We start from the raw sequence: 12253 nt of genomic DNA on the forward strand, positions 1-12253 counted from the left end.
CTGACTTCAGTGAGAGTCCAGCAGCTTGAATGTCTCTGAGGATCTGAGCCCTGCTCTCTGCAAAGTCACCCCCATGCCCTTGAGCTCTCCATGCCTGAAACCTCAGGAAGTCCAGGGCCATCTACATATGCCCCAGGTGCCTGCCATATCCCCAGCTCCTGGTCCCCCACCACCTGCTCACCCAGGGCACTCTGTCCCTGGAGACACCTCCTAGCAAAGGCATCTCATCCCAGGATATCCGTCAGGCCACCTGTGTTACCACCAGCGGTGATGACAGCCTCCGTGGGCCCCAGGGCAAGGTGGGAGCAGGAGGCAGGACCAAGGCAAGCTAGTTGTCGGTGCCAGCTGGACTGCAGCCCTGGGTCTGTCCTTCTCCGCTCCCTCATAGCCATGTGAGTGGCACAGCAGTGCTATTGCGGCATTTCAAAGAGGCCCAGAGCTCTGGCCACCACCACTGTCAAAGTAGCAGCAGCTTAAATTCTGAGTCCAGGGCAACTGCCTCCCTCCCACCTTGGCAGGCCGGGCTGCTACCCACTAGCTCCCACGTTCCTGCTTCTGCCCCTCCTCTAGCAAACCACAGTGGAAGGGTCAGCCAGCAGAGATTTGAAACTTGTTTCCACTTCCCAGAAAACGGAGAATTTCCCCTGCCCTGGTTTGCCATCCAGAGGTTGCTCCTCATTCAGCGCTCGCCAAGTGATGGATCTGAGTGGGTTCTGAGATGTCTTTATCTCTGCGGCTTGGCTCGCAGGCTGGGATTGTAAATGACAGCCGTTTGCAGGGTCAGGAAGGAATTTTCCACCAGTTCAGACTGGCAGGGACCAGGGCGGAAGGGGGTTTCACCTCCCTCTCCAGTAGGGGGTGGAGAACACTTGGTAGGATCAGCTGTGTGCACCCCATTAAATCAATTCCCTGCCATTGCAGGGGCTGTGAGCTCAGGTGGCAACTCATGAGGGACCCTCCTGTCTTCTGCCAAGTGGCCCATTGAGTGGGCTTGGATGCACAGGAAGTCGGACGAGGTGGGCTGGTGGTACCTTCTGGCCTTGAACTCAGTGACTTCGGGCCTAGCCCAAAGATCCTTCAATTCACTGAGTTCAGATGGGTCCTCCATGTGCATGGCCTGAGGATAACCTCTCAGGTAACTGGCTCTCTGCAGACGGCCAGCGTTCCAAGGGGGCTGTGGAATTTCCCTGCAGGTGGCATCACGGCAGAGGAAGCCAAGAACTCGAGTTACCTGAACATTGTAGGCATGGTCGGCTCCATCGATAACGACTTCTGCGGCACAGACATGACCATAGGCACAGACTCCGCCCTTCACAGGATCATGGAGATAGTTGACGCTATCACCACCACGGCCCAAAGGTGAGGCCTGGGGTGTGCCACACACCTCATCTGTTTCAGCATCGCCAGTGTGAGGCAGGGCTGTTGGGATACTAGGGCCCAAAAGTACAATTCCCATGTCATGGCCCAGCCTGCCCAGTAACCTGGGTAGTTACAGGCCGGCCTTTTGCACTGGGGACTCAGCTTTGTGGTCTGTCTGTACAGCACCTGGCACAATCCTAATTATTAATAATAACGAGGCACTATACAAATGCGGGGTGGGAGCCAGTCCCTGCCCTGACCCGCAGGCGATCTGCCAAGTCAAGACAAACACAGGAAGAGAAATGACTTGCCAAAGGGCACAGGCGAGAACCAGCTCTTCTGAATCCCAGTTGATTGACCTGATCCACTGCACTCAGCCGCAGCTCCACGATATTAAGGCACAGCCGTGACGCTAATGAATAGATCCCGGGTTTTGCCGCACGGCTGTAACGGCTGGGCACGCTGTGTCTCCTGTGTCTTGCAGCCACCAGAGGACGTTTGTGCTGGAGGTGATGGGCCGTCACTGCGGGTGAGTGGACCTTCCACTTCTATCACAGACGTGTTAGTTTGTAATTTAGAGAACAACAAGAGGTCTTGTGGCTCCTTATGGACGAACAGATATTTTGGAGCATGAGCTTTCGTGGGCAAAGACCCGCTTCATCAGATGCATGGGGGGGCTGGTTTCAGAGGGGTATTTAAAGAGTGGGGTCCCAGTAAGAGGGAGGGCCAGAGCTGACAAGGTCTATTCACCAAGATGGAAATGGCCCATTAATGGTACCTATCAAAAGAGATAAAAACAGGTCAGATCAGACAGGGGGATGTAAGCCATTGTCAGAGTCTAATGGGGAGATATCAACACCCAGGGCGGAGAAGCTGTTTTTGTAAGCCGTGAGCCCACCTCTGTAGGTTTAACAGCTCTGCATTTCTGCCACCTCCTGACCCCTTTTGCCCAGTGCCTGGGAAGGTGGGGTCCTTGCTTCATAGGAAGTAAAGAGGGCCAATGGGAGAAAAGGAAGGACCAGTAAGACAAGCAGATCCCACCTGTCTTCCCAGCCAGTGAAGTCTGTGAAATCCTATGTCTGGAACAAGTAACGCTTAATCATCAGACAGGTGGCCGAGTTAGTCTGTAACTTCAAAAACAACAAGAAGTCCTGTGGCACCTTATAGACTAACAGATATTTTGGAGCATCAGCTTTTATGGGCAAAGACCCGCTTCATCAGATGATGAAGCAGGACTTTGCCCACTAAAGCTTATGCTCCACATTTGCCCTTAATTGTAATCAAGCTGGGTGGAACTAGCCTGATGCACATTTAGGGCTCTAGTGATATCAAAGAATCCTAGAATTTCTAGGGTGAAAGAGACCTCAGGAGGTATTGAGTCCAGCCCCCTGCCCAAAGCGGGACCAGCCCCAACCGAATCATCCCAGCCAGGACCTTGTCAAGCCAAGACTTAAAACCTCCAGGGATGGAGACTCCACCCCTCTCTAGGTAACACATTCCAGTGCTTCACCACCCTCCTGGTGAAATATTTTTTTCCTAATATCCCAGCTAGACACCCCCACTATAACTTCAGGCCATTGCTCCTCGTTCTGCCATCTGTCACCACTGAGAACAGCCTCTCTCCATCCTCTTTAGAGCCCCCCTTCAGGAAGTTGAAGGCTGCTATCAAATCGCCCCTCACTCTTTCATTCTGCAAACTGAATAAGCCCAAATCACAGCCTCTCCTCGGAGCTCATGTGCTCCAGCCCCCTAATCATTTTGGTTGCCCTCCGCTGGACCCTCTCCAGTGCATCCACATCTTTTCTGTACTGGGAGACCCAGTACTGGATGCAGTGCTCCAGATGTGGCTTCACCAGTGCCGAATAAGCCTAAGAGTGCCTCTCTGCAATAGGGTTGGCTTCCAGCCACTACATAACCTCTGCCCTTTCCAGCTAGGGCCCTCCTCAAGTCAGATGGGATTCTGATGACACGTCTGCGGGGGAATTTCTTGCCCTAAGCGATTTGCTGTGCTGTACTAAAAAGCTGCATTAGTTTCACTGTTGGTTCCATAGTCAAGATTGTGACTAGCTCACTGTTTAATCAAAGTAACAGCGGGGCAAGCTCCGCTGGTTTGGAGAGAAGAAAGACTGTCTCAGGGAAAGGGAAAGTCAAGTCCCTTCATCTTGGGGACTGGGGACTTGATCCTGCTTCCACTGAAGACCCTGAGCCAGTTGTCAGCTGGTGTACAGTGGCGTAATTCCATTGAAATCGAGGCTGACAATCTCTGTCCCATGCTGGGCGGTCCAGTGCAGTCTCTTCCACCTCATGCTTTTTTAAAGTGGCTGTGGGTGGAATTCTCCCCTAGCACAGGGCTGGTGTAGCTCTGCAATCCCACAAACACCCCTTGAATTGCCTTTGCAGCAGGGCAGGGACCCTTATTTAGAACCTTTCTACCCCCAGGTAGATGCTCTCCAGGGGAGGCTGAAGGAGCTTTCTTTGCAGCAGCATCCCCAGCCGCAACCCTGATTGTTCCCAAAAACTTGAGGAGGGTTGAAATTTGATCAGACTAAGTTCAGAAGGGGAGCAGAGCCGTCAGGAGCTCGGGGGCGCTCCCTGTGGCATGGAGCAGAACCACAGGGAGCATTTGCTTTTCGCAAGCCTATTTGAAACAGACGAGCCACATTTCCAGAGTGTCTCCCTCCGGCCCTGGACATCCCCAGCAGCTTCCCCGCTCACTAAGCACGAGGTGGGAACTTTAAAGCTCGCAGCATGCCCCCGGCTCGCTAACGTTCCTCCTCTTCTCTCACCGTAGCTACCTCGCTCTCATCACGGCCCTGGCTTGTGGTGCCGACTGGGTTTTCATTCCTGAATCTCCGCCCGAGGATGACTGGGAGGAACATTTGTGCAGAAGGCTCATTGAGGTAACACCCATCAAACTTCCTGCAGGCAACTCCTGCTTGTGCCTGGATTGTGAGGCTTTAAAACCAGGAGGCTCAAGATCCCAGCTGGGAGAAGAATAGCTGTGGAGGTGTTGGGGTGCGGGGCGGATCCCTGGGTTCAGGTGCTTCCTCTGCGACTGCTTCCTGTTTGACTTTGGCAAGTCACTTAGGCCCAGCTCTGCTGAGGAGTTGTGGCATCGTGGAGAATTAGATGCTGAAACACCTCCAGGGATCTGAGCCCTCCTCGCTGTCCCTAAAACATCCCAGATGCATAATAGCACAGCTCCACCTCAAGTGGGGGTTGAGAGTGGTCTGACAGCGTGACAATGGGGGACCAAATGTGAACTGAAGCAAGATTCTAGACCTCCTCACTCCATTCTTTTGTTGGCAGGGACTCCTGGGGGCAGGAGGGCCAGCACCAGAGCTGGTTAGGAATTCTGTGACACAATTTTGCTCATGTCCAGGAAGGGCTTTTGGGGGAGAGACAACCCAGCATAACGCGCTGTCCCCCCCACCCCGGGCTCTCATCTGCCAGAGCAATCTAGAACAGGGCTCTTCCCTACCCCAAGCAAACGCTCTCATCATGAGGCCAATGATTCCCAACCTTGTCAGTGACACAGGGGTTGACTGTTGCACACCCACTTTTTCCCTTGTGTGAAAGCTCACCATGACAGGCGCAATGGGTGAAAATTCCTGCGGTTACTCATTTACAGGGAAAGAGGAGGATCCAGAGAGTTGGTTCCCCTCCTCACCAACCCCTCTGAGCCATGGTTGGTCAATTTTACCCCCCACATGCTCTTTGCAGAGCCCCGGCAGGGGATGGGGGAATTGATGACCCGGCGCCAGCTGTGGGCTCAAGCAGTAAGGCTGCCTGAGTCCCAGCTGGCAAGGGGTTGTCAATTTCCCTCCCGCAGCCCTTTGCAAAGCCTCTGCCAGGGGCAATTGACCAACCCCATCCCAGCTGGGAATCAGGCTGCTTCAGCCCCCAGCCTGCGCGGGATCATCTAAGCGCGCCATGAAATTTTACCATTTCCCCACAGGCCGCTGGCTCTGCAAAGAGCTGGGGGAAGGGGAAATTGATGAAATCTTGGCGGCACACTTAGACAGTTCTCGCGGCACACGGGTTGAAAGCCACTGCACGAGGCTATTGATCAGTGGTGAGGGAGCTGTCACGAGGCGATCATAGGGCAGGGCCTCAGTGTCATTCTGCCGGGGAACGGGGAATGCCGACTGCTCAAAATTGTTCCCAAAGCAGATGGCACAAATGAAATTTTCCAGACAGCCCTGGCTAGCACCCTGGGCTCTGCTTAGATCCTGTGTCAGCCCACGGCGGTAGAAGGGACTGGAGCAGTGCACTGACCTCATTTTATCCCCCCTGGGTCCAACCCGCAGTGCAATTTCACACCTTACGTCAGCGGGCTGCTCTCTCCTTTCCCTTCCTTCAGACCAGAGGCCGCGGATCGAGGCTGAACATCATTATTGTGGCCGAAGGAGCCATCAACAAGCAGGGCAAGCCCATCACCTCGGAGGATATCAAAAACGTGAGTGGGGCCTGGGGTCAGCTCTCGCACGCTCCCACAAAGCATCTGTCCACTTTCAAACGAACATGGTCGTTCCACACCTTCACGCTCGTAACGCGTTGTTGCTGGGTGGACCGTTGTTCATTCGCTTCCTAATACAAACCTGACCCCCGTTTGGGGATGCCCAATTACAGCGAGGAGCCTGCGGCCTTCGACGTGGCTGCCTTAACGAGCTCCATAGGGCCTGAACACCTCAAGGTTTGTTGGTCCTCTTTGCTGTCCAGTGTTTGTGCTGGGTCACAGCTAGCCAGCAGCGTTCCCTGTGAGCTGAGTGCTTGGGCAGCCACCCAGGAAGGATTCAGGTGCTGCCCAGCTGATTAGCAGAGTGCTCACAGCCGGCAGCCTGTGTTTCTATAGGTGGTGCACATCTGCCCTTGCCTCAGTGCACACAAAATTTATTCCGCCCTTGGATCAGCACAAACGTTGCGAGCCAGACATTATGGCTGGGCAAGACAGGGTTTTTGCTGGCAGAAAACAACCACCAATGGTAGATGTTCAGTGAGTGTAAATTGGCACAGTCCTTTTGAAGGCAGTGGAGCAGTGCTGATGGAACCCAGCAGAGAATCCAGCCTCCGGTTCATCCTCTCCAGTGGTCTCTGCTGCTGTGTGTTCATTCGCGTCCCGCTCTGGATTCTTGAGATGAACGTGAACCTCGTGTCATCTTCTTGCTTCCCTTTAGCTGGTTGTGAAGCGTCTTGGCTATGACACAAGAGTTACCATCCTCGGGCATGTGCAGCGCGGCGGGACACCCTCTGCCTTTGACCGCATCCTGGTATGAACGTTTCCTATCTTTTTTTCCCCCAAGCGTCTCCTTTGGTTCTTTCCTCCTCATTAGGAACATTAATGACCACCACCACTGCTGGCTGTCCCTCGCACCAGAGCCAGGAGACTCCAGAGCACAGTAACACGGGGCTGGAAGGCTCCTCGAGATGTCATCCAGTCCATCCCACTGTGCTGAGGCAGGAATAAGCATACCTAAATCGCCCCTGACTGGGGTTTGCTTTAAAAATGACCCCCAACCCTGAGGTTCCAGGGCTTTACTGTCCCTAGACTTGGAAACTTCTTCCTAATATCTAACCTACGTTTCAAATTAAGCTGATTCCCCTCTCGTCCTATGTCAGTGGACATGGAGTATAGCTTCCACGGGAGAGGGTAGAAAGACTGGGAGTGTATCTTCCAGGGTTAGATGTCATGGGCCTAGTGGGGGCATGCAAAAATCTAACTACCAGGATCAACAGTCAACCCCTGTACTCCTCAGTATCGCGAGAAGTAAGGGCGGTCGATGGGAGAGTTTCTCCCATCAACTTCCCTCAACGAGGACAGCCAGGCAAGCTGATTGCAGATAAGTTGATTCTACCGACACAACTGCTGTAGCTTGAATTACGTATCTACAGTCAACTTTCAGATCCAGTGTTAGAAAAGAGACTGGCGGTGGGGTGCTTTGATAGAGGTCTAGAAAATCCTGCATAGCATGGAGTAAGTGTAGGGAAGTGTTGTTTACATGGGTGCCAAATCTGGGGGTGTTCCAGGGCTGGAGCATCCCCAGGAAAAAAAAATTAGTGGTGTTTAGCGCCCGCCACCAGCCCGCTCCTCCCCAGTTTTCCCCCAGCCCCTCCTGTCCACCATTACTAGTCAAGTTCTCTCCCTCCCTCCTAGTGCCTCCCACCTGACCAGCTGGTTTGGTGTATGCAGGAGGAAGAAGAGCAGGGATAGGGCAGGCTCAGAGGGGATGGAACTGGACAGGAAAAGGCAGAGAAGGGGTGGAGTGGAAGCAGGGGTGAGGGCTTGGGGGAAAGGGTCATGTGGGGGCAGGGCCTGGAGCAAAGTGGGGGCAGGTTTGAGCACCTCCAGGACCCAGAGGAAGCCAGCACCAGTGATTTGCTTTTCCCCCCACAACACACAAGAAGCAGGGGGTCACCTAGTGAAATTAACAGGCAGCAGGTTTAAAACTAACATGAGGAAGAACTTCAGACAACGTGCAGTTAAGTTGTGGGACTCCTTGCCAGGCAGAGCTGCAACAGCCTGGAGTGTAACTGGGTGCCAAACAGAGAGATAGCCATGTTAGTCTATACACTATCAAAACAAAAAAGCAGTCCAGTAGCACTTTAAAGACTAACAAAATAATTTACTAGGTGATGAGCTTTTGTGGGATAGATCCACTTCTTCGGACCATAGCTGTACCAGAACAGAGTCAATATTAAAGGCACAGAGAACCAAAAAGAGTTATCAAGGTTGACAAATCAGAAAAATTGTAATCAAGGTGTGCAAATCAGAAGAGCAGAGGGGTGGTAGGAGAGGGGAGAAGCCAAGAGTCAGATAAAACAAAGTAGGTAAAGGAGTCCATCTAATGGCCCAGGTAATCGGCGTCCCGGTTCAAACCATGTGTTAACATGTCCAATTTGAATATAAAAGAGAGCTCGGCACTCTCTCTTTGTAGGTGATTTTTAAAGTTCCTTTTCAGTAAAACACAGACTTTCAGGTCATTAGCAGAATGGCCCGCTCCGTTAAAGTGCTGGCTGACAGGTTGTGAGTTAAGAGCTTTTTGATGTCTGTTTTGTGTTCATTCATTCTTTGTCAAAGTGTGTTAACCATTTGTCCTATATACAAAGCATGTGGGCATTGTTGGCATATGATGGCATATATGATGTTAGTAGAGGAACATATATTCAAATTTGATACATTAACATGTGGTTTGAACTGGGACGCCAATTACCTGGGCCATCATATGGACTGTTTTACATACTTTGTTTTATCTGACTCTTGGCTTCTCTCTCCTCCTACTGCTGCTCCTCTCTTCTGATTTGCCCACCTTGATTGCAATTTTTCTGATTTGTCAACCTTGATAACTAAATATTCACTCTGTTCTGGTACGGCTATGGTCTGAAGAAGTGGGTCTATACCATGAAAGCTCATCACCTATTAAATTATTTTGTTAGTCTTTAAAGTGCTACTGGACTGCTTTTTTGTTTTGGGTTCCGAACAGATCAGTTCACGGTTGCCGGGGGGGTGGGATATATTCATTAATAGTGATCGGCCAAAATTGTCAGGGATGCAATCCCACATTCCAGGTGTCCCTAAACCTCAGAGAAGCTGGGGTGGGGAATGGAATGGATCTCTGTATAATGCCCCATTCCACTGATTCCCTCTGGGGCCATTCTCGGAAGACAGGATCCTGGGTGAGATGGACCTTTGGTCTGACCCAGTCTGGCTGTTCTAATGCTGTTATCATGACCCCCTTCAGCCTTCTCTTCTCTAGTGTAACCCTGCCCAGGTCTTCCCACCTTTCCTTAAAGACCAGGTCTTCTAAATGGCTTGTTTTTGTGTTACTCTCCTCTGGCCTCTCTCTCATGGTAGTCACATGGCTGTGGTGCATCCCATGGCAAATAGAGGCCACATGGAGAACCCAGCCCTAAGAGGAGAACGTTGGGATGAGGCACCTCTCCCTCGAGGCACCAGGCTTGTGTTTCAGAATGGAATTATTTCCACTTTCAGACATTTTGGTTTTTCATGGGGGGAAAAAAATCAACATTTCCCCCTGAAAAGAGATGCTTTTTATGGGGGGGTGGGGAGGAAAACTAGTTTGGCTGAAATCCCAGTATACATCAAAAAGCCAATTCAATTTCGTTCAACTCTTCCATTAATCAGTAGGGAGTGCGCCTGGGACTTCCAGCTTCAAATGAAAGAGCAAAAGGGATAATTGGGTTATCCAAGAGCAGCACTAGGCTTTTATCCCTTGGGTAGACGAGCCCCCAGTGGTGGGGTAGGAAGAGGTTCACCGTGTTACACTGTGGGGGGTTTCCGGTTATTCCAAAGGGTTAATTTGGGGTCACTGTGCTGAGGGTATAACTGTGCATGGGATGTGGATTTCCAAAGAGAGATGGAGCCATGAACAACTAAAGCCCCTTCCGTGTATCAAAAAGGGAAGTAGAATGGGAGTGGAAGCAGTTATGGCCTTGCTAGAAGGGACCCCGGATACCCCAGCATGTGTCGTCAGCCTGTCCGGCAACCAAGCCGTCCGCCTGCCTCTCATGGAATGTGTCCAAGTGGTGAGTATTTCCTGCCCTCTCCCCCAGCTGCATCTGATGCGCTAGGTGCTGTACAGACCTATGATAAATGACAGCCCCTGACCCAGAGAGCTTACAGGGTAAAAAACTGTTGGACGAGCTTGCCAAGAGGTGTCCACCATTCCTACACTTTGTTGGCCAGAAGCTGGGAATGAGCAACAAGGGACGGATCGCTTGATGACTTCCTGGTCTGTTCATTCCCTCTGGAGCCCCTGGCACTGGCCACTGTCAGAAGATCGGGTACTGGGCCTTGGTCTGACCCACGGTGGCTGGTGATAATACAAATAGATGCTTTAAAACAGGCGTGTCCAACCCGCGGCCCTGGACAGCTAGTAATGCGGCCCCACAAGATTGTAAACTTTTAACATTAGTATGTGATTTATATACATTAATTATATTATATATTTTATATGCAGCCCAAGACAATTCCTCTTCACTCAATGCGGCCCAGGCAAGCCAAAAGGTTGGACACCCATGCTTTAAAACACACGGGCAGTTCTTAGTCAATCAGGAGCGGAGATCACAGTTTGCCATCCACCAAGGGGGGCAGTGTTCACTAGCCAGTGTTCCGAATGGAGCCCAGATAGGAATTAAGGCAATCTCATGTCAGAGACGTGTCCTGTGCCCCCACCCCTATGGCATGGCCCCATCCCTGGGAACAGGTTTCAGATTTAAGATGAACAAGGTGAAGTTTTTGGTTCTTGGAGCTCTTGTTTCAGGCTCTGTACAGACTCCAGCAGGACTCGGTCATGCTGAGATCACATTTCTAAGCTTTTCTGTGCACCCACAAGAGCCAGGAATGCCATTTTTAAAATAAAAACAGAGCTTCCGATCTAAACACGTGGCCCAGGCCTGCAGGTCTGCTGCAGACTCGCATGTGCTCAACCTCGTGTTCCATTTGGCATTGCAGTCGAGTGGATTTCCAGACACAGATCTTGAGATCTTTTCTTTTTTTCCCTGTTACTGCCTCCTCCCAGACCAAAGATGTCACAACAGCAATGAACGAGGGACGATTTGAAGATGCTGTTAAACTGAGGGGAAGGTAAGAGTATATGCTCTTTAAAGAGCCAGGGAGATAGTGGCTCTACATGTACTATAAAAATAATTGATGATTACTCGCTCTAGTCTGGCGCTTTTCAATTAGCAGAGCTTTAGAAAGGAGGTCAATATCGTGATCCCCATTTCACAGATGGGAAAACTGAGACAGAGTGGTAAAGTGACTTGCACAAGGTCACCCGATGGCCCCTTCTAGCCTGAGATCTGACTCCTCCTCTGATGTTTGTTTCTCACAGGAGCTTCCAGAATAACTGGAACGTTTACAAGCTGCTGGCTCATGTGCGCCCTCCCTCTACAAAGGTACAAGGCACGGGGCAGGTGGCTTCTCCTGTTTTCTTTGCAGTCTGTGCAGTGAGTGAGCAGCAGGGCTGGGACCTTCAGCGGTGGCTAAGGAACATAGGGATCCAAGCCTCCCCAGTCATTTTCAGGGGAATTAGTTACCTGATGCTTAGCTGCTTTTGAGAATGAGTCTAGGCTCTCAGCTTCATGACCACGCGTGATACTGTCCTGTGCGCCATCCCACACCCATAGGGCTAGGCCCTGGCACAAGGCCATACCGCTATGCTCTGGGTCTGTACTATGCTATGGGTCAGCCCAAAGGTGTATGTCTGGCCAGAACCATGGGACCTTGCCCCATGATCTCAGCAGGTTTGGGAAGCATTCCTGTGTACTCTCTTTCTCAATGCCCTCTCCTGCTCCCTCCACCGCAGAGTGGGTACAACCTGGCTGTGATGAACGTTGGCGCTCCAGCCGCTGGGATGAACGCAGCCGTGAGGGCAGCCGTGAGGATCGGGCTGATCCACGGGCACAAGATGCTGGCTGTGCATGATGGGTTTGACGGTCTCGCCCACGGACAGGTACCACTAGGATAAGGCACCTCTGTAGCATCCTTCCTCCAGACAGCCGCCATGCACTGCACAGACCCTGACTAGCAGCAGCAGGAGAGGAACGTTCTGAGTCCTGGAGAGGAGGCGGAATACAGGATGTTGCTGAGTTAGCAAGGCTGTTACAAACAGTGGCAGAGAGAAGGCTCTCGCACAGCAAACATGTCTGGACAAGAACAAAGACAGGGGTACAGAGATGGCTAAAGAGGGGGACACAGTTGTGAGAGCAGCTCTGCTGCTCAGTTTAGAATCCACAACAGAACATAAAAAGCTCCTGGTTTAGCACTGGCAGCCTAGACAGAGAGATCAGATCAAAACCTGCTGTGGGCAACATCTCTAACTCAGGATGATGGTGCCTTTCCATCTCCCGAGGACACAAGCCGGTCCCAGAG

The 12253-nt window shown here is 51.7% G+C and overlaps 1 protein-coding gene across 1 annotated transcript in view; it reads left to right on the top strand.

The window, feature by feature from the left end:
* The window catches only part of PFKM (phosphofructokinase, muscle), a 48664-nt gene that overhangs the window by 25946 nt on the left and 10465 nt on the right, over nucleotides 1-12253 (top strand). Inside the window, exons 6-14 of the mRNA XM_074979468.1 lie at nucleotides 1194-1359; nucleotides 1844-1888; nucleotides 4151-4259; nucleotides 5723-5818; nucleotides 6537-6629; nucleotides 9778-9903; nucleotides 10899-10963; nucleotides 11214-11277; nucleotides 11688-11834. Coding sequence (XP_074835569.1) covers nucleotides 1194-1359; nucleotides 1844-1888; nucleotides 4151-4259; nucleotides 5723-5818; nucleotides 6537-6629; nucleotides 9778-9903; nucleotides 10899-10963; nucleotides 11214-11277; nucleotides 11688-11834 — 911 coding nt within the window. The remainder of the gene's footprint in view (nucleotides 1-1193; nucleotides 1360-1843; nucleotides 1889-4150; nucleotides 4260-5722; nucleotides 5819-6536; nucleotides 6630-9777; nucleotides 9904-10898; nucleotides 10964-11213; nucleotides 11278-11687; nucleotides 11835-12253) is intronic.

Source organism: Carettochelys insculpta, chromosome 29, assembly GCF_033958435.1.
Source record: "Carettochelys insculpta isolate YL-2023 chromosome 29, ASM3395843v1, whole genome shotgun sequence".
NCBI lineage: Eukaryota > Metazoa > Chordata > Testudines > Carettochelyidae > Carettochelys > Carettochelys insculpta.